The following is a 27,757-nucleotide window of genomic DNA, read 5'->3' as shown; positions in this document are numbered from 1 at the left end:
GTGTTAAAACCGCCCTGGATGACTGTCCTCGTGACATGTTTGACTCAGTTTGTGTGTTTGTTTGATTATGTGTTCAGGCTCAGCGTGAGTTAAGCTTACTAATCTGGTTTGTAAAGCATCAGTGGTTTTACTGAACATCCATAGGAACACAGCTCACCCCACACTACCTGACCCAGACTGGACAGCTACTGCAATCTGCAGCGAATGTTTGTGTATAGACGGTTTCAACGGCAACAACATAAACAAACGTTACTGCACATGCACGCTTTTGTGGACCTAACTTAACTTCCGGTAGACTTCCAAATAGAATCAATAACAACAGCCAAGTCCCTCTAGAGTAGATATTTTTTGATAAGAAACAAAATGTTTGCTGCGTGGATCAGGCGGACTTAATGAAAATGCTAATTCATTCTTTACCAGCAGGAGATGTTTTAAAGCATAGACATAAAGCACAAGAAATAGAGGTTTCCCCAGTAACAGCTGTAAACGAAGCAGAGCTGGTACGCTCACACGCTGCTTTATCAGGCATATAACATGCAAGTCTTCCTTCAGAAATACAGCGATATAAAAACACCCATGCCTCGTTTTGATATTTAAACATATAAATGTAAGGAATTATTATTATTAAACGTGCAGTACGTAACGTTACTCATGTTTATTCAATGAAGCCTTTTTGAAAATCGGTCACTTTTAAAATTGTGGCTAGTCTCCAAAAATAAATAAATGTATGGAAACACACCCTGCAGCACAACCACCTGAGCCCAACTTCAGTCTACTCATCACCTTAACTTTAACTGCGTTTGCAGAAGGCACTGCAGCCAGACCGATATACACAACACATACCGGAAGTTAAATTAGGTCCAGGCGCGTGCCCCGGTTAAACCGTCTATAAGGACGCTAAAATGTATAAATGACTGAAGACTCAATCAAATATCAGCAGGATCATGCATGGTCAGTCAATCTTTATGCCATGCTTTATTTTGTGATCATGACTAGATGACTGTTCACTCTCCCTTGTTAATTAAATGACAGTGTTATCAGTCTTACAACAATCGAAAAACATGAGATTAAACAATAATCAGTTCATCTGGATGATTTAGTGTGCAGAAAAAAATGCAGGAGAAAATTCATATGTCTTCTGTAGCGACACTAAAACTTAGAAAATGTGATAGTACAAGACTTTCTGCAGTAAAAGAGTATTGATGCTATATGGTACCTGCTGATAAGTGATTGTTTTCACACTCTCTTGTATGTATTTGTGTGGACTTTCCATGAAGAGCATCAGAGGAAGTGTTTAGTATTGTAGCCAATCACAGACATGTGTGCTGATCACATGACTGCAGTGCCCGAGGTGTTTAAGTTCATTTTTGTTCAGCTCTGCAGTCCTGACATTATAACAGGATTCAGGATTCAGTGATTATAAAGGAAGCACTCTTTCTGTATTTCTTTTTCTCTTTTTTTTTTTTTTGGTATCTCCCATAAGTTAAAGGACATCCCATAGTGTCCATAGTAGCAATAGTGGCAATATTACATGAGCAAGAGTGCTGTTTTCCTGAATATCAGCTATTATCTCTTTCCCCACCACTGATGAGTTATCTCATCTTTTAGAAGACAACACTTCCCAGCCATTGAGAGTTTTCACTGTTATACATTCGGGGGCGCTATTACACATCTTCTGAACGCGTACAAATCCTCCCGAACAAAAACACACGTGAACAGGTTGGTGAACAGGTTGTAGAATCTCTTAATTAAACAGATACATGTTAAAAATATTGCGATCATCAGAAATAGACAGATTATAAATGAAAAATGCATAGTGTTATAAGGTAAAATGATGATCCAGGAAGTGGTATATGTCTGTGATAATGATGGAAATTATGATTCTTTCAAGAGATTTGTTCATTTTCAGTTCGTTCACCGAAATTATTCTTTCAGAATCATTCACTGATTCATTCAGTGACCATTTCTTCATATTACACAAAATATGCCAGCAGGTGTCAAAAAAAAAAAGAGTGTCCTATGTGTTATGTCCTAAGTCAACGAACATATTGTTACAAAAACTAATCTGGCTTTATTAAAATGTGTGCATAATCGCATTCAATATATAAAGTCTATTTAAGTTATTCAGATGAACAAAGCACGAGGTTTTCTTGCTTAATAAGCATTTTAATTGTTTGGTCAGACAGTTCATATATTAGCCTATATATTCACATTCATAAATCGGGGATTAAACGTGTGTCACGGCGCGGTAGAGATGGCGCCGTGGAAAGAACAAAGTCAGGGTCCAAGATGCAGGGAAAATTAATACTTTTTAATAAAAGAGAACAAAAAAGCCAACACGGCAAAAACAAATACAAAATGAATCACAGGGACAAGCCGAAACATAAGCACGAGTAACACACATAATCAATATTGACATTACAATATAGCCAGGCAGAGTGGTGGGTGAGACAAGATTATATGTTCGTGAACAAATGGGGAACAGCTGTGTGTGTGTAAGTGAGTGAGTGGCTGCAACAGGTGTACCGAGTGAACCAGGTGTATAGTGTTCGTGAGAGGGAGGTGAGAGGGAGGAACACCGGGTCCGGACACATGACAGGACCCCTCCCCTAAGGAATGGATTCCAGATGTTCCAGGGGTCCAGGTCTGTGTGCTGGAGGGGGACCTGGGGACTGAGGCAGAGCCGGTGGGGTGGGAACACAGGGCAGAACCGGGATTGTGAGCGGACACCTTCGACTCTGGTGCTTCCCGAGCAGCCACCACCACCTCTGCGAACCATAAGCAGCACCCACAGCCTCCTAGGGGGACTCGTGGGCAGCACCCGCCGCCATCTCGGGGGACTCGTCGGGAGCACCCGCCGCCGCAAATTTTGACACAAATTGGGGTCCCCTGTCGGAAACCACGTCTATCGGGTTGCCATGTAAATGAAAGACGTGGTCTACGATGGTCAACGCTGTCTCCTTGGCTGAGGGTAATTTGGGCAAGGGAATAAAGTGGGCTGCCTTCGAGAACCGGTCCACCAAGGTTAAAACCACCGTGTTGCCCTGGGAGGGCGGGAGGGCGGAAATAAAATCTAGAGCGATGTGGGACCAGGGTCTCGAAGGGACCGGCAGCGGTTGGAGTAACCCATCAGGGGGCCGATTGGAAGTCTTACCAGTGGCACAAACCGAGCAAGCCAAAACAAAACGGTGAATGTCGCGAGCCATAAGTGGCCACCAGAATCATTGCTTGCCTAAAAATGTAGTACGATTAACCCCTGGATGGCAAGCTACATTAGAGCAATGTCCCCACTGGATAACGTTGGACCTTAATCCCTCCGGCACAAATAAGCGGTTCAGTGGGCACCCGGGCGGAGGCGTTACCCCTTCTAAGGTCGTTCTGACCTTTGATTCGATCTCCCATGTGAGAGTGGAGACCACTAATGTCTCAGGAAAAATACACTTGGGAGTGGACGGGCGTTCGGAATGGTCAAAAATGCGTGACAAAGAATCGGGTTTGATATTTTTGGAACCCGGGCGGTACGAGATAGTAAAGTCAAAACGTCCGAAAAAAGTGCCCATCGAGCCTGCCTGGAGTTCAACCTTTTGGCGGTGCTAATGCACTGTAAATTCTTGTGGTCAGTCCAAACTATAAAAGGAACCCCCGATCCTTCTAACCAGTGTCGCCATTCCTCCAATGCCATCTCAACTGCCAACAATTCTCAGTTACCAATATCGTAATTACATTCTGCAGGAGATAAACGATATGCAAAATACACGCAAGGATGGACCTTGTCGTCTAAGGGAGAACGTTGTGATAACACCGCTCCTAACCCCACCTCTGACGCATCGACCTCCACCACGAACTGACGTGTAGGGTCAGGGGTAATCAGAATAGGGGCTGAAATGAAACGGCTCTTCAGTTTGGCAAACACAGCCTCCGCTGTGTCTGACCACCTGAACGCAGTCTTGGCGGAGGTCAAGGCGGTCAGCGGTGCGGCTAGTTGGCCGAAGTTGCAAATATAGTGTGGTAGAAGTTAGCGAACCCCAGAAACCTCTGTAGGGCCTTACGGGAATCTGGACTTGGCCACTCTACCACAGCCTTAACTTTCTCGGGATCCATGCGTATTCCCTCAGTCGACACGATATACCCCAGAAATGGAATTGACTGTTCATGAAACTTGCATTTCTCCACCTTGACAAAAAGCCCATTCTCTAGCAACCTCTGAAGCACTCGTCGGACGTTCTGCACATGTTCCTGGAGAGAAGAAGAAAAAATCAATATGTCATCCAGGTAGAAATAAATGAACTGATCAATCATATCTCGCAGCACGTCGTTGATGAGTGCCTGGAAGACAACTGGGGAGTTGGAAAGCCCGAAGGGCATGACCAAATATTTAAAGTGCCCTCTGGGGATGTTAAAAGTGGTCTTCCATTCATCCCCCTCCCTGATCCGAACCAAATGATACACATTGCGTAAGTCCAGTTTTGTGAAAATTGATGCTCCCTGCAACCTCTCAAAGGACGTAAGTATTCTTTACCGTGATGTTGTTCAGTTCCCGGTAATCAATACAAGGTCGCAGTGATCCATCCTTCTTTCCCACAAAAAAGAACCCCGCCCCTGCCCCTGCAGGAGAAGAGGAAGGGCGGATGAACTTAGAAGCTAGAGAATCAGAAATATATTTCTCCATAGCCTCCATCTCTGGAACAGAAAGTGAATAAAGTTTGCCTTTAGGCGGAGACTTACCTGACAATAAATCTATGGCACAGTCGTAGGGGCGATGCGGAGGAAGAGAAGCAGCACGAGACTTACTGAACACTTATTCAGATGGAGGTACTCTGCGGGCACGTTAGACAAGTCCATCCTCCTGTAACAGACATAGACACAGACGGACAGGCAGACACTAAACAAGACTCATGACACTTTTTACACCAGGACAGAATGGAATTAGAGGACCAGTCTATTTTGGGGTTATGGAGGAGGAGCCAAGAGTGTCCGAGGACAATGAGTGCCAGGGGAGAGTCAAGGGTGTGAAAGGAAATAGTCTCAGAGTGATTGCCAGATGTGATGAGTGTGATGTCTTCAGTGATGTATGAGATGGTAGGGAGTTGCTGTCCAGTGAGGGTGTGAACCGTGATGTGGTGCGGAAGGGGTCTGAGGGGAATGTGGAGCTTGTGTGCCAATGTGCTGTCCATGAAATTACCCTCTGCCCCTGAGTCCAGTAGTGCTTGACAGTGGTGGGTCTGTGCTGACCAGGAGTGTAGAGGATGATGATGATGGTGATGAGGTCTTCTCGGCGGAGATCCCACCCGATAGTAGCCCCATACATACTAGCGGGCCTGGCCCTTTTACCGGACAGGTGTGGGCTTGATGTCCGGCTCCCCCGCAGTAGAGGCACAGGCCAAGGGACCTCCGCCTCTCCTCCCGGGAAAGCCGAGCTCGCCCTACCTGCATGGGCTCGTGATCATAGTAGGGGCTGGCCGCGTCCCCACCGCTGAATCGCACGTCTGCCGGTCCCCTGGATGTAGTGCTGGATAAGTTCCTCCTCTCCATATGTGTCAGACGTGTGTCGACACGCAAGGCCAGCTTGATGAGTGGGACGTGGGGAAATCCAGGGCGTAGATCTCCTGCTGGATACGGTCAGCCAGCCAATGCAGGAACATGTCCCACTGCGCCTCCTCGTTCCAATGACACTCCACCGCCAGGGTCCGGAACTCGATGGAGTAGTCCGAGACGGATCTCTTGTGCTGGCGTAACTCCGCCAGCCTCCTGGCCGCCTCCCGTCCTGCGACGGCCCAATCGAAGACCCGTCTCATCTTGGCGGAGAGTGCCTGAAACGAGGCGCAGCATCGATCCTGGTTCTCCCACACCGCTGTCCCCCATAATGCCGCCCTCCCAGAGAGTAGCGTCAACATGAAGGCCACCTTGGCCCTTTCGTTAGCAAAGGTTCTGGGCTGTAGGGAAAAGTGCATGTCACAGCGGGTTAGAAATGCTCTACAGAAGTTGGGCTCACCCGAGTACGTCTCTGGGATCGGGAGACGTGGTTCCGGCTGGGAGGGGGTCTCCGATGGTACTGGGAGAACAGGCGGTGTGGGCGGCGCAGTGGGAGCTCGTAGTAGCTGGAACTGTTGTGTGAGCTCGGACACCTGCGTCACCAAGGCTTGAACCGTGCGACCAGTGTCGTTAAGACTCCTCTCCTGGGAGTCCATCCTCCGAACACTGGCGCTGGTCTGTTGTTTTTATACATAAAATGTGTTATGCTTGGAATAATGAGATAAAATTCATATTTAATATAATGCTATTTATAGTTTTACTATTTAAATCTCCTGTTTAAAAATCTGAAAATAGACGTGCTGTTTTGCATGGTTTTCTGTGTTGGATTTTATCTCTCAAAATGATGGATGTTATTAAAAATGTGGAGATTAGCAGAAATAAGTCAAAAGGGATAGTTCACCAAAAAAATGTATTCTCTCATGAATTAATTACTCACTCTCATGTTGTTTTAATTCAACAGTTCTTCTCTTCCAGGTCAATCACCAGCACTCATTCACGAGAGTATCATGACGCGTGTGTTAACATCTGTTTGTACGCAAGTGGCAGCACATACGTGTTCAACCTCAGCAGCACCACACACACGCTTCATGATACTCTGACCAGAACTGACCAGAAGAGAAGAAATGCAGTTCTAATTTCTGTTTTCTTTGTGCACAAAAAGTACCCTTATAGCTTCATTACATTACGGTTGAACCACTGTCACATGGGCTATTTTAACGATGTCTTCACTGCCTGCCTTGAACGTGATAGTTGCGCTGCTGTCTATGCAGGGTCATAAAGCTCTCGGATTTCATCAAAACTATATTAATTTGTTATGAAGAGGAACAATGGTCTTTTGGGTTTCAGAATTTTAATTTTGGGGTGAACTTTTCCCTAAGATAGACATAAAACTGTTTATATAAGCAGATCTCCCCAGCCACCCTTCAATTCAAGCACTGATATATATATATATATATATATATATATATATATATATATATATATATATATATATATATATATATATATATACTTTCCAGCATTTCAGTAATACATGTTACCCTGGAGCTCAAAAGCAGTCATCAGTATCACAGGTATACTTGTACCAATAGCCAAAAATACATTGTATGGGTCAAAAATATCCATTTTTCTTTTATGCCAAAAATCATTAGAATATTAAGTAAACAGCATGATCCATGAAAAAAAAAAAATAAATAAATAAAAAAAAAAAAAAAAAAAAAAATATATATATATATATATATATATATATATATATATATATATATATATATATATATATATATATATATATATTCAACCACTTGCTTAATTCCCGAATGAATCAGTCCTCTTAAATCAAATGATTCAGTGACTCATTCATTAATACAGTGATGGCCTGCCGCACACTGCTGCTTTTTTTCTACTACTGCTTCATATTTAGCACATTCCACTTTATCCATTATTTCATATTATTTTTAAACATAAAATATATTTATTATTTGAAACCTTGATCTCATCAGTATTTAATGGAATGATAATTTACATGTAAATGCATTAATTCCATCTTTGAGCCGCATTAAACAGTCTAAGTACTACAGTAGTATATTGACACTTTCTGCAGGGCAAAGATTAATTTTGTTAAAACTGGTTTCAGTTGATTGAAATTAATTGAATTTAATCATAAGATGGGGGAAAAATACATTAAGGATGACATATTTAATACATTTAGAATTTTGTTATAGCTTTATGTAGACATCTCTGTGTGTCTGTTCCTTAAAGGAGCAGCGAGCGATGTGGAGGAGCAAGGCCAAGAGTGTGTAAATAATGTAAAGGCTTTAAAGTGTTTTCTCATGCCTGTAGCTCAATCCTGACCCACTTTAATTAGCCCTTCATTTCTGCACTCCCTCCTTTCATGCATCGCTCACACACAGCACAAAAACCTCCGCTTTGATTAAAAGTGCTTTGATTTGAAGCAGGTTTTCCGGAGCAAATCAGATTATAAGGTGTCACACTGTCAGACTCCCTTCTCCCAACTTTCTCCTCCCTCACATCCAACAGCCAGGAACTCCAAAACATTTAATTGCCCGCCAAAATGTTCCACATCCATCACATTATCTTGCCACAATCCGCCAAAAGTATCACACCCGCCCGCCTCCAATTACCTGCGTTTTCTCTGCGTACAGTCCCCTGCATTGCAAATGTGACCTTTCGCATAAGTGCTGATTGCTTGTTCAGGGGTGAGTGTGTGTGTGTGTGTGTGTGTGTCAGACACAGGCCCCTCTGTGACACTCCACCCATTGTGAATTTTAACTCACTCTGATAGCCATAACACAAATCAGTAGGCTTGACATCATGAAGCGGGCCGGAGCACTTTAACGAGGGCTGGGCAGTGAGCCGGACGTCCCTTCAGTCCAGACTCATGCATAAGGAGCACTTCCTCATCCTTAAACAGGCCAGCAGCCCCTCGGCCCGCTCCTCTCGTCTCCACAGCGGCTCAGCCAGGCCAGACATGTAAAACAGCATCTGACCCTCTGAGCTCCTGCCGTGTGAAACTGAACCAGGCCTAGTTAAAGCCCACCGTCACGCAGCATGAAGCAAGCAGAGAAACAGACCTTTACTCCAGGGCAGCACATTCAGTGTTGTATTTACTATGACACATGTGACACATGTAATTAAGTTCATTTGATTGCCGTTATAGAAAGACAGACAGAGTGCATCAGGCTTTACTCTGCAGAATCAACATAATTTTAACAGTTAAAGAGGGACAATAATTGTTACATTCTCTTACTATTTTGAATGGAAAAACTGTAATTTAAATGACCATTGAAGTACAAATGAACATACCTTCTTACACTGAAAACCCATACATTTACACTCCCAGAGTTCCCTGTGACAACAGCTCAAATATAATGTTGTTGTTTTTTTTTTTTTTTTTTTTTTTTTGCAGTAGTTGAGAAGCTACTTTCGGTGTATTACAAAGGTGCATAACATATTTTATTACTGTAGTAAGTTGGTATATTAACAATGCATAATTTAATGAAATATGTTTTTTAAACTGTCATTGTATGTTCTGTAAGTGCTTTTTTACCGCTGTATTTTTTGTATGATAGTGTTCTACCAACCACCGCTGCTGTTTCTTTAACACAAATTCACTGTTTGTGTTTGTTTGTTTTCTTTAGATCACACACACATTACAATAAATACAGAAAATTAGACAAAAACATTATACACAACAGTTTGCACAGTATGCACAGTGTTCATAAAGCTGTATTATTGCATGACATTCATTCAAGCAGTCATTCATGTTTTATGCAATGCAAATCAATGCAATCAGAGCATTCGTAAAAGCAACAAATGTTTGGTATTTAATGCACAGAAGTACTGTATCATACATTAAGTGTATTTAACGTTTCAGCTGAAGATACTCTTCTACTGTATTTGCATGGATAAGAAAAACACATTTCAAACCAGTGATTATGTTTTATTTATTTATTTTTAGGTTAAAACAGTGATTCTGTGTCTATTCTGTGTCAAGGTGTTGAGAATAAGCCTGTGTCACACTCCTGTAAGCATCACTTCTGTCATCTTGGTAATTGCAGAAAGGTCACGCGGTCTTGTGCGGAGCTCTCAGGTTTATGTACATCATTTGAAGTTGGATCAATAGTATATGTTGTTTTCATTCGTCTATGAAAGGCATAAGAGAGTTAAGCTTGACCTTTGCCTCTGTATCCAATTGTCTTGCAAAAGATCAGTGGTAAATACAAATAAGAGCGGCTTGAGTGTTTCTGTAAAAGCAAAGATAAGAACGAGAGGTCGGGCACGAGGGGAATAAAAACACTGATGCAGTACCATGTAAGGAAATATTACTGAGTTCCTCCGACAAATCAAAAGATGTGTTTGAATGGCTCTTACTGGGACAGCTGAGATGCGGCTGCATGATGAACATTATAACCCTAACACTCGGCTGCTTTTATTTTATTTTTTATGAATAAAACCTGAAATCTGGGTTGCTCACTTGAGATCTACCAGCTGGCCTCTGTTACACATTCACTGTTCTGCTGTGCACATTGTATAGTTTTTTTTTTTTCTTCAGTAAAACCTTTGCTGTCAGTGGACAAACTTAAACTGAAAGTCTCTCACTCTTAAGTTAATTCAGTTTGGTCTGGCATGTGGATTCTGTCTCATCTCATAGTTCTGCTATCAGAAGTCTCTCACATGGGCTCGGGCCAGCGGGACACTGTTCTACATGTCAGTGTGATATTTCTGATAATCTGCTGAAGTGGCAGTGACTTCCTCCAGTCACACACTCAGTCCAGCCTCCATGAAGTGTGTGACACGTGAGAGTGAAGACAAGCCTCTCACACTGACCCACAGTGACTAGCGGAGGAAAGACCGTGTGCCACCGCGTCGATGCCTATTACACCAGCCATCTACTGAACTTTAATGACATTTAAATACAATTTTAAAGCTGCAGGGAAAACAAATGGCTTTTGCATGTGCTGTTTTGTGTGTGATTAATATTGACTGATAGAGCACCCGTGACACTGAACGCCAGTTTAAAAAGACTTTCTTATTAAACACTAAGATTAGAAAGAGGGGGAATAAATAATGTGAAACACCTTAAAAAAATAAATAAAAAACATTAGTATTAGTGTGAGATGTATAAGACCTCTGTTTGCAAATAACTATTGGATGGCAGAAATAATGATAATATATATTCACAATTTGACATAAATGGGTGATAATGGGTTAAAGTCTGGAATCTGTGATCTTGTTCAGAAAGCTTGACTTACTTCAGTGTTCATCTTTGTGTTTTATAATTGGCTAATGATATTTATTATTATTATTATTATTATTATTATTATTATCATCATCATTATTATGACTGACTTGAGTAAGGTGTAAGTGTTAGATCTGAAGTGCTGTCAGGATATTTTGTTTCTCTTACAACCTTCATGTCTCATGCATCAGGGTTTTACTCTCCAGACCTCAGAAGAGTCTACAACAACATTCATTGCTTTTTCATAATACTACTACTACTACTACTACTACTACTACTACTACTAATAATAATAATAATAATAATAATAATGATGATGATGAGGATAATAATAATAATAATAATAATAATAATAATAATAATAATAATAATAATAATAATAATAACTGGCCAGATAAAACCGCGCGCGTGTCTTTCTTATGTTTGGAGTCCAGAGGGAAATATGGAGAAAGGTTACGAGCTGTGAAATCTCCTGATTTCTGTTCTCTGAGTGATCCTGCTTGACCCATCCTGATTCAATAATATTAATACTTTTTATTTAGTTATTTCGTATCGCGAACCGCTAAACTCTAAGTGGTACCTGGAATAACGAGAAAACGATAATGATTTCTCTAAATAAGTTTTCTTTGTAAGGTAATTGTCTCAAGGTGATCCTGGATTGATAACTCACTAATAACTGCAGCGGCATGCAGATGATAATCGCAGGAGATCAGATCTGATGATTGACAGATCCGGTGGAGAAACTAAACACAGTTGGTCAGGTCGAGATCTCGATCTTTCTGCCTTTTTCTTCTCCTTCTCCGGGTAATATGTTGTGTTGAAGTCTATTACCAGCGCTAGACGCTCCTGCCCCTTAAGAAGAAGCAGAAATATATAAATAAAGGAACGAAATCGTGGCCATCAGCGGAGGTTTGCGCAGGTCGATAAAGCTTTTAGATTTGGAGATGTTTCTGTTTCCTGAGGCTAAGAGTTGTTAATGGAGCTTAAGGAATTATCTCATGGCTCTGTGTTTTGAGAGCAGTTTATTTCAGGGCCCTGTGTCCCTGTCAGGTCTGAATATGCTGCTATCAAAGGCGCTTAATGAAAAGCAACGCGTCGCTGATTACAGTTTGATTCGGTTTCTATGTAAAAGCGCCGCTAATTCAGCATCATCGCTCCACCCGGTGTGTGCGTGTGTGTGTGTGTGTGTGTTCGGCACGCTTGAACGAGTAAGTCAAACCATCACCACCCCCCCCCCCCCGCCTCTCCAGACCCTGTTTTTCTTGAGACAGAATGCAATACTCAAAATATGTTATTATTCTTGCCAATGGTATTTTATTCTATTGATCAGTTTTCTTTGCGATGTGCTCTGTAATTTAAAATTATTTACATTTTAGAAAAGTATCTTAATATCTTAGAATTTTAAAGCATGTATTATTATTCGTCATTTCAATTAATATATTATTATTATTATTATTATTATTATTATTATTATTATTATTATTATTATTATCATCATCATCGACATTATCATAATCATTATTTAAAATGTATGGGTAAAATAACACATAAAGTATTAATAGAAACTGACATTTTAGATTTTCTAATATATATATATATATAGACAACGAAATATAACACCAACATCACCTTTTGTTGTGTATTGCATTGCGTTGTAGCGGGAAGCGTTGTTATTTATTGATTTATTTATGTATGACGTCTTTGTCCAGGGGATCGTTCTGGAGGAGATCTCAATCGTTTGGCTTTCAGACTGAAATTCATCAGTGAAGGCCCTCTCAGCGGACCCCAGTCCTCCAGGGGCCACACTTTCACCATCACTGTCAACTCCTGCCTTTGACTGCTGTTTTTGCCCTTTTATCTCGAGCAACTAATTCTCCTGCCCTTTTCACTTAGAGACGCGCCCCGGTGAAAAAGCCTCCGAGTGCGGAGGAGCTCCAGAAATTGAGGGGTCTGTGTCAAGATGAACATTTCAAATGATCTCACCTTCTACCATATAACCTGCATGTCTGCAGAGCTCAAGTGCTGGTCAGGGTAAAGGATTTGGCGCTTCGATAATATTATCAGAGGCAGAGAGAGAGTAGAAATCGATAGAGTGAAGTGAATGATGACTGAAAACATCCCAATTACAGGCTGGTTATGGCGGGTTAATGGGGCTCATCCAGCGCTGTCTTATGGCTCCTGAGGGCCTCATCTCTCCCATCAGAGGACGGGGGAGAATGATAAACAGTTACTGGGGGATTATTACAAAGCCAAACACAGTGAACACGAAACAATCACTGCGGAGAACATCGTATGCATTATTTAGAGTGGACAGTCGATCCATTCGTATTGGTATGCCATTACTTTGGCCTAATGAGAAAAATAAATAAATAAATAAATTTGATTTAATTAAATTTAAATAAAATAATAATAATAATAAGTTTTTTTTGTAATTGAAATTTTAAATCTATATAGTTGTACATTTTATGATGCAAATGCCAAATTACAAGATGAAATGTTGCGACTTTCTACTTTTTATTGACAAATAAAAATAAGAATTACTATTAGAAATGAAAAAATAATAGGCATATTAAAGTAAGCCGCACGTGTCACTGAACGGAGCCCAGCAGGTGGATCTGACCGTGTGTGTTCAGCACCAGGGACAGCGACACACCGAACACAAGCTGAGAGAAGTCCACCGTTTATTATAGTGAGCAGATTTGAACATTCCCCGTCTCGAGGAGATCTGTGCATTTGTGCGATGCTTTCTTAACAGTGACACTTGTGAGTCGTTGCAACAAGGTCCGAGTTCGTCTAAAACAATGAACAATAAAACATATAGCAACATATGCATGCCAAAGAAATGATAAAAGCCGGGACGAAACTAGGCTGTAAACTTTTTTCAGTCTTTCGGAACATAAACTCAGTTAATTTACATAATCTGAACGTGCGTCAACCAAACCAATAAATATATATAAACCGACCCTCGCCAGTGAGATGTCAACACAGCAATAAACATACATCTCCTCATGGTTTTATGTAACAAAACGTGTTTGGGCCACAGTCTGGTATTTGTTTGTGAACTGAAAGCGTAAACAGCTATTCCAAACAGTCTTTCTGGTGTGCTAGGAGCAGAATATTTTATTCACCCCTTTTGGAAATGGCATACTGTCCTTGCTGGGCTCTTGCTGCTGTGTTTTTATCATGTTGTTGGAGCGTCCCAGGGCTCCAGTCTCTAAGATCGACCCTTTGGTCGAGGTGGTCCAAGAAACCGTAGTGTTCGTGTGTGCTTGGTTCAAGGAGCTGTGTCTAAACAAGGGGTCGTGGAAAACTCCATCTACCCAGTTTCTGAGAGTCGTGACAGGGGAGTCCTGCTGTCTCTCCAGGCCGCTGACAGGTGAGGAGGCGGAGGGCGATGGCTGACAGCGAAGCATACATGAGGAGTACTCCGTCGCGGTCTGGGCCAGAGACCAGATGCGGGGTTTGCTGTCCAGTAACGGATGGCCCTGCTGCTGGAAGCACGTTTTGCTGTGCTCACAGTCTTCTGAAGTGCTTTTCAAGCAGCTTTTGGTGAGATCGCGCTCGGCTTCGAGCAGACCGGGGATGGAGAGCTTCGGAGACGCTTCTTTGAGGCGGTCGTCGGTGGTCGCCATGTGTGTGTTCATGTGGAAGCGGTGCTTGAGTTCACACTCGGAGCTCTCAGACTCGATGGTGTCAAAGTCATCCAAGTCACTCAGCTGCAGCTCCTTGTCCTCGCGACTTTTGCTCTCTGTTCAGAAACAGCGGTAGAAAGTGAGTGGAGGGCGCGAGACAACAAAACATACAGGCCGTACAACATTCATTACGCCTCTGTTCATTACGCCTCTTTTTATTTTTATTTTTTTATTTTTTTATGCATGATATAACGCTACACAAATCATACGAAAATAGTTAGCAATGTAATGCTTCTGCATGCCTTCCACCAGACCTTCGAAAGTTTGCGCTTTCAGTGATATTCTTGAGAACTTGAGATGGCTCAGTGTTATTTTCTCAGAATAAAAACATTTAAAAAACAGGGTAAATATGCCTAATAATGATCTACATTGATATGACAGAATAGACTAGTGAAGAACGGAGTAGAGCTGACCGTCATCGTTGGATTCGCTCTTGATTTGATCTTCTTGCGACCCATCTTCATCATCATCCTCGTACTTCTTATCGTCTGAGCCCTTGTTTCTCGGTGGCCATGTCATCTTGTTCTCCTTCTTGAGTCTTCTTCTGGCGTTGGCGAACCAGGTGGACACCTGTGTGAGGGTCATCTTGGTGATGATGGCCAGCATGATCTTCTCTCCTTTGGTGGGGTAGGGGTTCTTCCTGTGCTCCTGGAGCCACGCTTTCAATGTGCTCGTGGTCTCACGCGTGGCGTTCTTCCTTCTGCTTCCTCCCTCCATAGATCCGTATCTGTGCAGCAAAGAAATGCAAAGACTTTTATTTCCTTAGGCCTATAAACTTTCGATTTGTTTTTTTTTTTTAATCAGAGCGAACACATTGCTTGATCGAGTGCACTGGCCGAGTGTCTGTCCATTAAAGCACTTCAGGGGAAACCCTGAAGGCTAAACTGTTAGGTGCATGATATAACATAAAATATACATCAAAGACAAATGTTATTAAAAGAAGAAGAGGGGCCCTTGAATTCAAATGATTGCGCTAATTATTGCATCAATATGTTGAGCGCTGCCCATGAAATTGATCCAGCTGAACAGCGTCATGTTGTTTGTCAATCATAAGACTCTTAATGAATCTTCTTCATTACCTGTCATACTGGTACTGTCCCAGGGTGGGATCGTAAGGGTAGTATGCGGCAGCCGGTGTTATTCCCGCATGCGCAGAAGCACTTCCGTCTTTGGCATCAAACGCTCCCTGGAAATAAATACAAGAGCTGTCAGAAATTAAACTTACATTTGCCATGCTTGTTAATATAACCATGGTAATGAGCAAAATATGACGCTTATCCTAGACTTGGAGCCCATGGGACATAGAAAAAAGACTCATCAGTTCTGCAATAATTCCATGCAGTTCATTAATGTTCTTATTTTATAAAATGTCCCTCGTCTCTGATGTAGAAACGCATTCCTTATACAGAGTTTAGGTGATCTTAACATCGCGTTTCTCTGCAGAATGCATGCTGTTATGATCGTTGATAACTGCGCGTGTTTTAAACTCACCAAAGAGTAGAAAGCGGACGCGTCAGCGCCGTAGGTGACATAGTTCCCGTAGCCCTGTCCGCCGGTGTAGGGGCTCCCGTAGACTCCCAGCGCGGCGGCGGAGCTCAGCTCGTGTCTGGCGGTGGCCAGCAGTCTGCTCTCGTACACCGGACAGTAAACGGGCGTCTGCGCGGACGAGTCCGAGATGGATCTGGTGCTCGACTCACAGCAAGATGTCAGGGAGTTGGTGGTCATGAGGAACTGGAACATTTGGAAATGTCACAGCATAAATAAAACAGGCACCTGCAAACCTGTACGAGTTTGCAAAACGGAGAAAATGAGGTGCAAGTTGATTTTTGGCATTGGCCACCGTCAGCCCCCACAGGACGATGCACTTTATGGATCATGGCCAAAAAGCAACTGTTGTCCTCCTTCCCCCTGTCATCGCATCTGCACGTTTGCATGTGTCTGCGACTCGAACTCGTGTTTGTAGATTTGTAAAATGATAAGCGCAGAGGGAAGCCCAGCGCAGAAACCCGATTAAACCTGTATCTGTATCGCCTTCAAACCCAATGTAAGAATAAGCGCTCGACTCTTACCTGAGGTGCAGAAGAGTAAGGATATCCGAACTGAGGATAGGACATCGTAGAGTGCTCCCGAGACTGCAGGTCTGCTGTGTTTCAGTGCACCGATTGATTGGTAAAGCATAAAGCTGCCGGACGCTTATAGGGCGAAGCGCAGTACCATCATGTTTAATTTGCTTAAACTCCTTCCTGAGATGGATGCTCTCCTATAGCACTATTAAACTTCTACAGCACAGCCGCGCGCATCGTCAAGCATTTGTTGAATTGCGTCTTTGATGTCAGAAATACATATTTTGCGTTATAAAAACTAGTATTAAACACGTCAGCCCAGATGCGGGTTGTTTTAAACGCCGGTGGCTCTGACGTCAGAAGAAACCCAGTCAAAATGACCAGACTCTAACTTTAATATGCATTTCTCTGGATAAAAATCCCAACGAGTGACAGAGGGGTGGGGGTGAATTTTTAAGGCACGGTAGACTTGTAATTGAGCTTATCAATTAAACCGAGCTTTGAAAAAGAGCTGCACTTCTAATATCTGACGATCAAACAATATCTTTTGTCTTAATGCTTTTACACGCTTTTATCTCAGGTTAATCAGGAATTTAACACATGACCCAACGTTCTTGCCTGTATTAATAAAGATCTACAGTTTTTACCTTTGTTTTAGATATCATAAATCATATCTAATTCACAATCAGCTTCAATCGTGGACTAAAAGTGTAGTGTGATCGGCTTATTTTAAATAATTCGTTTCACAAATGAGATATTAATTCGAATTGATATACATTTAGATTCATAAACAGAGGAATGTGCAATGCTTAAGGAAAAAGTGAGATATTTTTATTTGTAAAGCCTACTTCTTCATGTGTGTTTATCACTGAAATAATAGTTACTCTGAAATGTTTTTAGATATTAAAAAAGTGTTCATGTGATAATCTATCTATCTATCTATCTATCTATCTATCTATCTATCTATCTATCTATCTATCTATCTATCTATCCACCTCTCTCTCTCTCTCTCTCTCTCTCTCTCTGTCTCTCTCTCTCTCTCTCTCTCTCTCTCTCTCTCTCTCTCTCTCTCTCTCTCTCTCCCTCTCTCTCTCTCTCTCTCGTGTAAAGCTCCGGGTTCGTGTATGGAGATGAAGTGCTGGAGGTGTGTTGCTGACTGTGGGTTCAGACATGTGAGAAGCCCCGGGGTCACAGTCAAATTAATGATGATGTACTCCTCTTTTCCCCAGCTGGAGAACTGCCTGCTAGAAACGAATCTGCCCGCAGTGACAGCTCGATTGCGGGTGATTGATGACTATCCTGAGACCGGCCAACATAATATAATATGGGCCGCATAATTGCTTTCATTTACAGATGAAGGTACTTGTCCTCAAATTGAGGTAGACTTTTATCACAAGTTTTTTTTTTTTTTTTTTTTTTTTTCACCCTTTCCCTATCCTTTGGCATGCGCTTGAGTTTGGAAAATAAGTGTTCTGTGAAATTAAATTAGTCAGACAATAAGCGAGCAAATGTCGCCGTGTGTGTGTTAATAGAGGCGAGGTCACGCGCCTGACCCGCTCCGCCTCAGCGCCGGTGCACTCTCATCCATTCACTGAGTGACGAGCTTATTTCATCTTATTTAGTTATTTATTTAGTTAGTTATTTAGTTATTTTTATTTTTTTTTCGGATGAGAAAAACTATTAAAAGCAAATAATACAGTACAATTTATTTGAGAGGATATCATCTTATTGCCATTAAAATACATATTTTACTGTATAGTTCAAGTCATATCACGCTCATACGCGCGCGCGCACTTGCACTCGGAGCTAAATGAGTCCTTTTCTTCCTCTCTGAAAATAACCCGTGACACTTTATCTCAAGTAACATCAACTCTATGATTGATTCCTCCTCACACACACGAGACTGCAGTAAAAACAGCCAATGCATGCGTGAAGTTTGATGGGCAACACGATAGCTTTCCATATACATATACATTTATTTTATTATTTTATATATTATTTTTGCTGGTGTTATTCGGTTCCCTATGAAATATTAAGACGCACTAGTATAAGCTTTTAGAGGATAATGAAGTCTGCGCTGGAGCTCGTGCTCTTGTTTTTCGTTAAAGATTTAAACGAAGCTCGGCTCTTTTGGACAGATGGATCAGTTATGACGGGCTGTATTTAATATAGAAATACGTTCAAAACGAATGCAATGCTTGATGCTTGCATGATTGAAGAACAGCTCTGAACAATGAGCATATATCTAGTAACGTCTGATCAGCTTTATAAGCTGCATGAATTACACCTTGAAAGGACATGGCATCCTTTTGTTGTCTCCTACAAAACCAAGCACACATCAATCACCGACGGTGTGCTTCATCACCTCCTCCTCCAGCTCACAGGAGTACAGGTCTATATCTATATCCGCATCACTTAAGTCATTTATCTACATCCATTAAGACCACAACACGATGGTTTAATTAGGGCAAACAAAATGCATTTACTGAAGGAAAGTTACCGATTTGAGCAAATTCACACGAGGAGCAGCACTGAGCTACACTGATTCTGCATCTTTACAGAAAATATTCTTCCAAGAAAAACAATTCTTGGACAAGGATGGTTGTGATTAGTGGCATGAAATTAGATATATTAATTGATTGTCATAATGCACCTTTTATTTTTCTGAATCCAGCCTTCAGGAATACTCAACATTACTGACATTCCCTGTTTTCACCGAAAACTGTGCATTGTCCAGTTATTTTAAAAACATGAGTCACCCAGTACTGCATTTGTTTTTCATGGACAAAGTGTCTTATCAAATATATATTTATTTTATAATCAGTGATTAGAATTCAAGCTAACAACTCCAATCAGAGCATGAGTTTTAAATAATCACATAATATTTGGAGGATTTGCCTTAAGCCTCAAGGCTTTCAGGAGTGATCCTGCGACACGTGAGGAGATGATTTGTGGCAGATTTCATCAGCTCCACATTCTCCTGTAAGTGTCTTGACAAGTTCATACACTTCTGTTTTGAGTCTCTCTCTCTCCGGTGAAGCGGATTAGAGCTCTTCTGTTCGGAGAGAGTCAGGCATCCGCTTCATCTTCTGATGCACTGCTTCACAGTCATGCTTTCCAAAGGTGTTCAGTGAATCATGCAACTCTGTCATTTTCATTCATTTTATGATGAAAAATAAACAGTGACCGAAAAGGCAACATTTCCCTCAGCCGCTTTTTAATCGCACACTTCGTGTTTGTCTGTCCAACACTGGTCAGCCGTGAATAATAGCTGTTTTCAGACAACATTTGAGAGCTGGGTTGAGTCTGTGAAGAGACAGGTGGAGCTGATGATCATCACGCGGCGAGCAGATCCCAGACTGATGAAGCTTCTGCATGCACAGCTTTTCACTGCAATCAGAACTGACCAGAAGTGTGTTACTCTCTGAAGAATACGGACTTGTGTTCTCTAAGTTTTCATGTACACTTTATAATAGAGCATTTTCTCTCTCTAGGGCTGACAAATGACAGAAAACACTATAAAAATGCTGCATTTCCCCAAAGAAGCGAGTCAGTAACTACTACAGGGAGTGTAAAATTAATCTAGCAACATAAAATGTGGAGTGCTGCTTTCTGGCACACATATAAAACCCAAACATGAAGGAAATTACAATCGATGAGCATTTTTAATCTTAAATGCCCTCCATTTTCTTTGCATTGATGTCTATTTACAGTAGGTAACATCAACATAGTAAAGTGCAGCAAAGGCTCATGGGAGTGTGGATTATGGGTTGATATGATGTTGAGTTCATGTAATTATCCTTATGAAGCTTTTTTTTTTCTTTTTCTCTCACCTCCATGGTTGAGCATTTGCAGCGAAGTTCCATTAGAAATCTAATTAAGTGCTCTTTGATGAATATATTAGTGCTTAGGGGCGGGTTAAAGGTCAGAGGTGTTCGGTTTGACTTGGGTTAAAGGTAAACAACATAAATGACATATTGGAAATATGGATAATCTTAAATGCATGGTTTCTGTTGCATATAAGTTATAATGATATTGAAATGCCATTTCAGCCTTCCTCTGTTAGAGCGTGGGTCACAGAAAGTGTCGATCATGTCTCGGCCGATCAGAGCTGCTCTCCTCCGCTGCAGTGGCTAAGAGGTTTCGCATGTTGCTGTTCACTCTCCATGCATTATTGATCAGGAGGCTCAGTTAAGCCGAGCAGGTGTTCCTCAAACAGCTAGTTAGAGATGCAAACACTCAGCCGAGAGCTTCTGACCAGCTGCTTTAGAACCATCTTATCTTATACCCTATTTCATTACTGTTTCACATACCTAAATAAAATGTTAATTTATCAGTTGATCGTGCATGAATAGAAAGAGATGCATTCTTTCTAATTGTGCAATTGTATGTTGCACATACATTTTTTTTTCAGTGTGTCAAAAGTGTTTAAAAGTACAATGAATCCATGCAGTTCATCATTTAATAGAATTCTAGAAGCTGCATGTCTATTGAGCATGCAATAATCAGCAAATGCTCTTAAAATAGTTTTAGATGGACAGGAACAAGCATATACAATAATGTCTATACAGTAATATCCCAAAGTATCAGAGTGGTTAGCATAAAAAATAATAATAATACAAATACTAATAATGATAATTAATAAATACATATATAAAAAATTAATTACTTGAAATGAAACAAACATTAACTGAAATAATAAAATAAATAAACACACACACATGTATATATAAACATGATTACTACAACTTTAAAATACACTTAAAAATAAAAATCTAATGTGAAATAGGGGTTAATTCGGGATAACTGGGAATTTTTTTTCCAGTCGTGTGTGTGTGTGTTTGCGTGTGTGTGTGTGTGTGTGTGTGTGTGTGTGTGTTTGTGTCGGGATCTTTCCGCTTCATTATTGCTCCAGTCTAGCTGGATAAATGTAATTTTCCATCAATCCTCTTTCTGGGATTGCATTTCACACTGGGTTATTTAATAGCTGTACCTGACTGTGGGAATCAGTGTGAAGCACGTTATCATGATGGCAGATAAACATACTGAGAAATAAGGTTTATATGTCTCTAGATCTGATGTGTCCCACACTGTACTGACAGACACCCGTCCGACTGTCACAGCAGAACAGAGGAGATGTTTGCTTTCTTCAATCCTCCTCTCAGGTGTTTCTGCGGCGGTCGAATAGATATTTAGGAGAATGTGAAGAGCCTCAGGCGATCTGTGCTGGAGGATCTGCTTGTTTACCAGCAGCAGAGGGAATGAGACAAAGGCAAGCAGAAATTCACAAGCCAGTGACTCCGAGCAGAACAGATCAGGAAGAAGCTCCCGGCGGAAAGAGCTTGTCCTGCTCATAACTGCCAAGAGGATTTCCACTTTACCTGCCTGCATTTTCCTTTTTTCAGCCAAAGCATGTGGCTTAAAAAGCAACTACATGTTAAATAGCTATTAAAATTGTATAATTGTAATATTCCAGGTAAAAATATTCAAATGCATCCCTGTTTTCTGTCCCGTGATTGAAGGGACTTGTGATTGAATTTCCACACTGTGCTCCCGTCTGCGCCCGAGAGCCTATTCACTTTGATATTAACATGGCTCTGTCATTAGAACGCATCCCATTTGGCCGATTTATGGGTAAAATAAGATGCTGAATGAGACAATACAATGCATTTGTGTTCTGAAGCAGTGTGATGAATTAATAATTGTGAGTGCTGAGGCTCCGGATAATCATAGCCTCACATGCTCTAATGTTCCTCACAGGCCTAAATATGAGGCTGGCTATTGTACAAGTCATGAATAATGTCTTTTCAGTGTTTTGGGCAAAGAAAAGTGGGCCAGGATGGAGAGAAAATGCCTTGCAAGGGTTATTTGGTAAAATGCATTTTTCTTCTAGACTGTCCTTCTCTTTCTGATGGATTTCTGTTCTCTGCTCATTATTCATATATTTGTGTGATGAGTTGAGCTGGGTCAGGAGTCCTGTGCTGGATCTGAAGGTCCTGAAGGGTTCTGACCTGGAGCGTTCTGGACTGATCGCCGGACTGGACATCAGTGTCCTTCAGGACACAGAGACATGACCCTGATTGACAGTAGGCTTTGTTAGATCTATAGGGAGAACATGTGTGCTTGCTTTCACACACACACACACACACGCACGCACACACACACACACACACACACACACAGTGAATGTTGGGAATGTTAACAGATCACTCAAACAAAGTCAGTGTGGAAACCATTCATTTTCCATGTGACCATTAAACCATAAAGCAGGAAATGACATCACATGCAGGAACTTTGTAGATCCTCATGACTGTGTGTCAAGTGCAGGACATTTTTATGACAATGATCAATTAGTTCAGGGGTTCAAATGTCAATTGGTGTAACCCAAGAAAACAGCATGGCGTTCACAATTTTATAATATATGTTAGTGTTACTTTAGTATTTACAACAAAGTAGAATATTTGTTTATCTTTACCTATATGCTTTTTTTATTGATTTTTAACTTTAGTGTGTGAAATTTAAATACATGCATAACATGTGCTCTATAAATACTTCAACACTTAATATAAAAAAATATTTAATGATAAAATTAATAAAAAAATATATGAAAATGTGATTTTGTGATTCTAAGGTTCTAGTATCTTTGTTTTTCCTTTTTCCTCCTTTTCTTCATCCTAATTTGTCATTGACCGATAATCCAGTTCAAGCAGTTGTTGCTGTAAAATTTAAAGAGTTAGTTATTACAGATCAGCTCCTAAATCACACATTAAAGATCAGTTTATATGTATTAATGACACATTCAAAGCTGATTTAATGCAGAGTCTTTCCATGCTTCTGGAGATTGGGCATTGCATTGAATCCATTTGGTTTGTAATTGACTGTATCTGTACACATCTCATGCAATATTCTGCACTACAATGATCATTTTCCAATCTTGTCAATGAATGTCATTGATTTTCATGTGTGTAAAACAAAGTTGAATTAAACTGAGCTTCAGTGAAGAAAAACTCCCAACAGAAGTTGAGGCGGCTGAAGGGAGGATGGTGAAATGAGATTATCTGCTGGATTTTGGAGGACGCTGTGCTTCTCCCTCACTGCCGTGTTTATTTTCCACCTGAATAAGCACATTTGAATTGATTTGAGAGGAGTGCTGATGTTTACATTAGCATGCATTACTGTGTCACGCTGCCTACGCTCTCACAACAACGACGAGCGGCCATCATCAACTTCCCTTCTCCTCAACGCTGCTCTGAATAATATTCATAAGGAATATACTCGTGGCCCATAACCGCTAGGTTCTTCTGATCACTGTCTGTTCGATCTGGCTGTTGTGACTGGCCTCTGTCCACGATCACTTTATTACAAAAAAAAAAAAAAAAAGTGGGGAATGCTTTGCTCTTGGTGTGAATCCATTTGTAATCGGATCTGTCCTCACTTTTTCTTTAGTTTTTTTTGAACTTGACACAGAGTTCAGTGGAAATGTACCTAAATCTGCCAGTCTGCCCTGGATATGCAAAGCCTGATCAAACGTTTCAATTGAATTCAGTGTTTTCATGCCACGGTGAGAGAGAAGAAGAAAAAAATAAATAAAAAGGAGGAAGATGATTTAATTTAGAAGCACAGAACTGTAAAAAAAAAAAAAAAAAAAAAAAAAACACAAATGGATCCATTAAAAATCCATTTAAAAGTGATATATAGATTTTTTTCTTTAATGGCTAGAGAGTTGTCATTTTTTCTCTTGTTGGCATAGTTTATATTATATGTTTTGTTTTTTTAGTTTTTTTTTAGGTCAGGTATTACAGATTTGTCTAAAGTTTTGAACAAGCCTATGAGTGCAGTATGCATCATCAGTATTTGTGTTTCATTTCACTGCAAGAGAAAGAACATGTTTACCTGCTTCAACATATAGCAGTGAACGTGTGATGCAGTCAGTTATTTCTGAGGCCAGTGGAGACACACAGCTGGTGTGTGTGGTGCAGTGTTGAGCGAGTGTTGGCTGATCCTCCTGATGGATGCTGTGGAGATCTGCTGCTCTTCTCAAGGTTCATGTGTTTAGAGTGGAATCTGCGTCTCCTCCGTCCACAAACACCACATTCTCCACACACTCCCATACAAAGCCATTGTGTTATAATATTAAATTACATTCTTACAAACAAATTCTGTTCTGAAATAAAGAGTTTTTTTTGTGCTCACTTTAATTTCAGTTTGTTTTAGTAATTTTGGGTGCTTTTTATTATTTGTATTATATACTTTTATTAATTCATTTTCATTTTGTTTTTAGTTAAGTAAAACTAAATAAGACATATGATCAGTCTTCTGGTGTAGTTAAGCTGTTTACTGCCAGAGCAAAGCTTGAACACTCTCTACTGAGATACAGCTAAACCAGCCTAAGCTGATCGGTGGCTCTGGCTGGGCTCCTAAGATGGGTTTTAAGTGGTTTTGGCCACTGTCACACTGGTCTTAGTGTTTTTTTTTTTTTGTTGTTTTTTTGCTGAATCAACTGGTTTTAGCTGGATTAGCGTAGAAACCCAGACAGCAAGCAGTTTCGGCCCAGATCCGGCCCACATCTGGCACACATGGGTTTCACGCCAGATGTGGGCCTGATCTGGGCCGAAACTATGTAATTGTCTGGAAACATGCTAACAACATGCTAGTGACTTACTAATCAGTCTATCAACATGCTAGTTTAGTATATCTTATCTATTTATCTATCTATTTTTATGATAGATTGTATTGCCTTCAAAACTTTAAAACTACTTCAAATGAGTTAAAACTGAAAACCCTCAAACTTTAAGATTTTAAAACTTCTTCAAACTTTCTGGCTAGACTTATTCGAGCCAACTTAAAGTTTGCCTGCACACTTTACTGTGTAGTTAATGAATGATATCTTTGATGTGAATAAAAGCAGTTAAACTAGATTTGTCAGACGGTCAAATAATGAAGTTCTCTCTTTATGTGTCAGTCTTGTTTTTATCAAGGTTTCTACAGGAAGTGCAGGAGGAGTTGTAGCAGCTCCGGCTTCTTTCCGGAGGCCGATTAATGAAACCGAGCGGAGACTGATGGAGGCCAGTTCCTCTGGGCTTTACACCTTTCCTACCTCCACCTCTCAGCCAAGAGTGACATTACACATAAATGCCCCATATCCATGAACGAGACCTCTCTCTCACACACACACACACACACACACACACACACACACACACACACACACACACACACACTCCCTAAGCCCCAAACCATTATTCCTCCATCTCTTCTGTGGCGTTGAGCTTTAAATCCAAGCTCTGTCTCTCTCTGCTCTGTGGAAAACAGAAGAAAAACAAAGAGAACTATTAGAAAGTAAGTGGAACTATTTTTTCCAGTTGTACCTCAAAGGTCATGACCTTCACGACTGACCCTAATTGACATCATACACTGTAATGGCAACCTAAAATGGTGTTTATGTAGTGATATCATAATTAACTGTTTTTCAAGACTAATACTTTAGTATTATTTAATATGACCGAATCAAGCAGACCACATCAGTTCACACCAATACAAGACATTTTTAAGGGTCGGCTGATGTATCATTAGAGCACATATATAAATGTATCCTTAAATGATGCATATTGCATTGAAGGCACATATTAGTACACTTTAAAAGGTACAGTCTGAGTCAAGTCATTTATATAGCACTTTGTACAAGACTGTATGTTTCAAATCTTTCTAAAAAGCTTCAAAGTCTTCTTTATGAAAAAAAAAAAAAAAAAAAACCTTCAGTGATGCAAACAGAGATTAATTCTACTGTGAAGCAGCTCTAGAAAGTGATAGAGTCATTAAGCTATAACTGTGTAAAGATGATCAATTATGAAATGAGTTCAATTCAGCTGTAAATCAGCTTTAGAAGATCAGTTCAGTTCTCATCCAATAGTGTCAGTAAAAAACAAAACCAGACTCAGTGAGGGAACCAGTTCTCCTCTGAGCTCAAATTAAACTTATTTGATTTGTTCAATGTGAGCTATGGGAATTATGGGAAAAAGCTGTATTTATTGAGAAGTACAGCTGTATTTTCAGCATCATTCCTCCAGTCTTCAGTGTCACATGATCTTCAGAAATCAGAATAATATGATGATTTACTGCTCAAGAAACATTTCTGATTATTATTAATGTTGAACACAGTTGTGCTGCACAATATCATGTGGAAACTGTTTTACTTTTAGTTTTTCAGGATTCACAGATGAATATAATGTTCAAAATTAGAAATAAAGTGTGATAATGTAAATAGTTTAATGCATGCTAAATAGAACAACAACAATAATAATAATAATAATGATAATAATAATAATAATAATAATAATAATAATAATAATAATAATAATAATAATAATAATAATAATTGAAAACAAAAATAAAATTAAGCGTACAAAAAAAAAAAGAAAATGTATGAACCCCATTTTTTGGAATGGTAACATATGAATTCTATTAATTAGAAGACAACACATTCACACAGATCTTTTACACTATTACAATATTTCAGTGGTAGCATGAGGACAGAAGTTGCAAGATTTAAAGCAGCTCATGCATTATTTAGTTTGACCTGACGATCAGCACCTTGTGAAGGTCACGCACCACCCTTTCACTGACCGCTTCTGGAGAAGAAAAAGACATTATCTTCTTAAGAGTCTCAAGCCCTATTTAATTCCTTATTTGTGTAAAGTGTCAGTATGAAGGACAAAGGAAATAACAGCGTGTCCAGGCAGACAAAGCACATTAGAGATCTGTCCTGCTCTCTGAAGATGGACCGGAAGCCGAAGCCTCCTCCTGCCTCAGCGAAGCCTCGTGTCCCAGAGAGAGAAGTGTGTGAAAACACAGAGTCCGTGTCCCCCGACGCGACCGCGGCCGAGGCCCAGAGTGTGAGAAGAGGCCTGCATTTGATGCCTGACTGCCCAAATCTTCTGCAGAACAGTGGGCTGATTCCCCAGGCGTCCGGCTGCGGGGCTGGGAGAGCAGGAGATGGAGACGGGAAGGCACAGTAATTGTACCGAGGTCTGTTGAGATTTTCTTCTGAGCGGCTCTCAGTAAAAGGAAAGCAGTCCCCTGGTAGTGCCTGAAACTTGGGCAGAATGACCAAAAAAACAGTGTGCACTCACATATGAGTAACATTCAATTTACCACATGAAAGCCCATATGTTCAATACACATAACACATCGGTCTGAGGCGGCTCTAGTCC

At 40.7% G+C, this 27,757-nt stretch overlaps 1 protein-coding gene across 1 annotated transcript; it reads right to left on the bottom strand.

Annotated features, from left to right (window-relative positions):
* Positions 1-13,456: 13,456 nt before the first annotated feature.
* Positions 13,457-16,830, bottom strand: LOC128030115 (iroquois-class homeodomain protein irx-4-A-like). Its single transcript, XM_052617614.1, has 5 exons — positions 16,554-16,830; positions 15,976-16,215; positions 15,564-15,670; positions 14,898-15,211; positions 13,457-14,540 (listed from the first exon to the last, which is right to left on the bottom strand). The coding sequence occupies exons 1-5, from the start codon at positions 16,596-16,598 to the stop codon at positions 13,897-13,899; spliced, it is 1,350 nt and encodes a 449-aa protein (XP_052473574.1). The 5' UTR covers positions 16,599-16,830; the 3' UTR covers positions 13,457-13,896.
* Positions 16,831-27,757: the final 10,927 nt, after the last annotated feature.

This window comes from Carassius gibelio, chromosome A16, assembly GCF_023724105.1.
Source record: "Carassius gibelio isolate Cgi1373 ecotype wild population from Czech Republic chromosome A16, carGib1.2-hapl.c, whole genome shotgun sequence".
Taxonomy (NCBI): Eukaryota; Metazoa; Chordata; class Actinopteri; order Cypriniformes; family Cyprinidae; genus Carassius; species Carassius gibelio.
The sequence above is the reverse complement of the archived record's forward strand: the minus strand, read 5'-3'. Positions and strand labels throughout refer to the sequence as shown.

Excerpts from the sequence above, each read along its gene's own strand:
- LOC128030115 (XM_052617614.1), bottom strand. The coding sequence starts at position 16,598 with ATGTCCTATCCTCAGTTCGGATATCCTTACTCTTCTGCACCTCAG. Across the intron at positions 16,216-16,553 it reads CTTACTCTTCTGCACCTCAG|TTCCTCATGACCACCAACTC; the intron begins GTAAGAGTCGAG and ends CAAATGTTCCAG. Across the intron at positions 15,212-15,563 it reads GGACAGTACCAGTATGACAG|ATACGGATCTATGGAGGGAG; the intron begins GTAATGAAGAAG and ends TTTGCTGCACAG.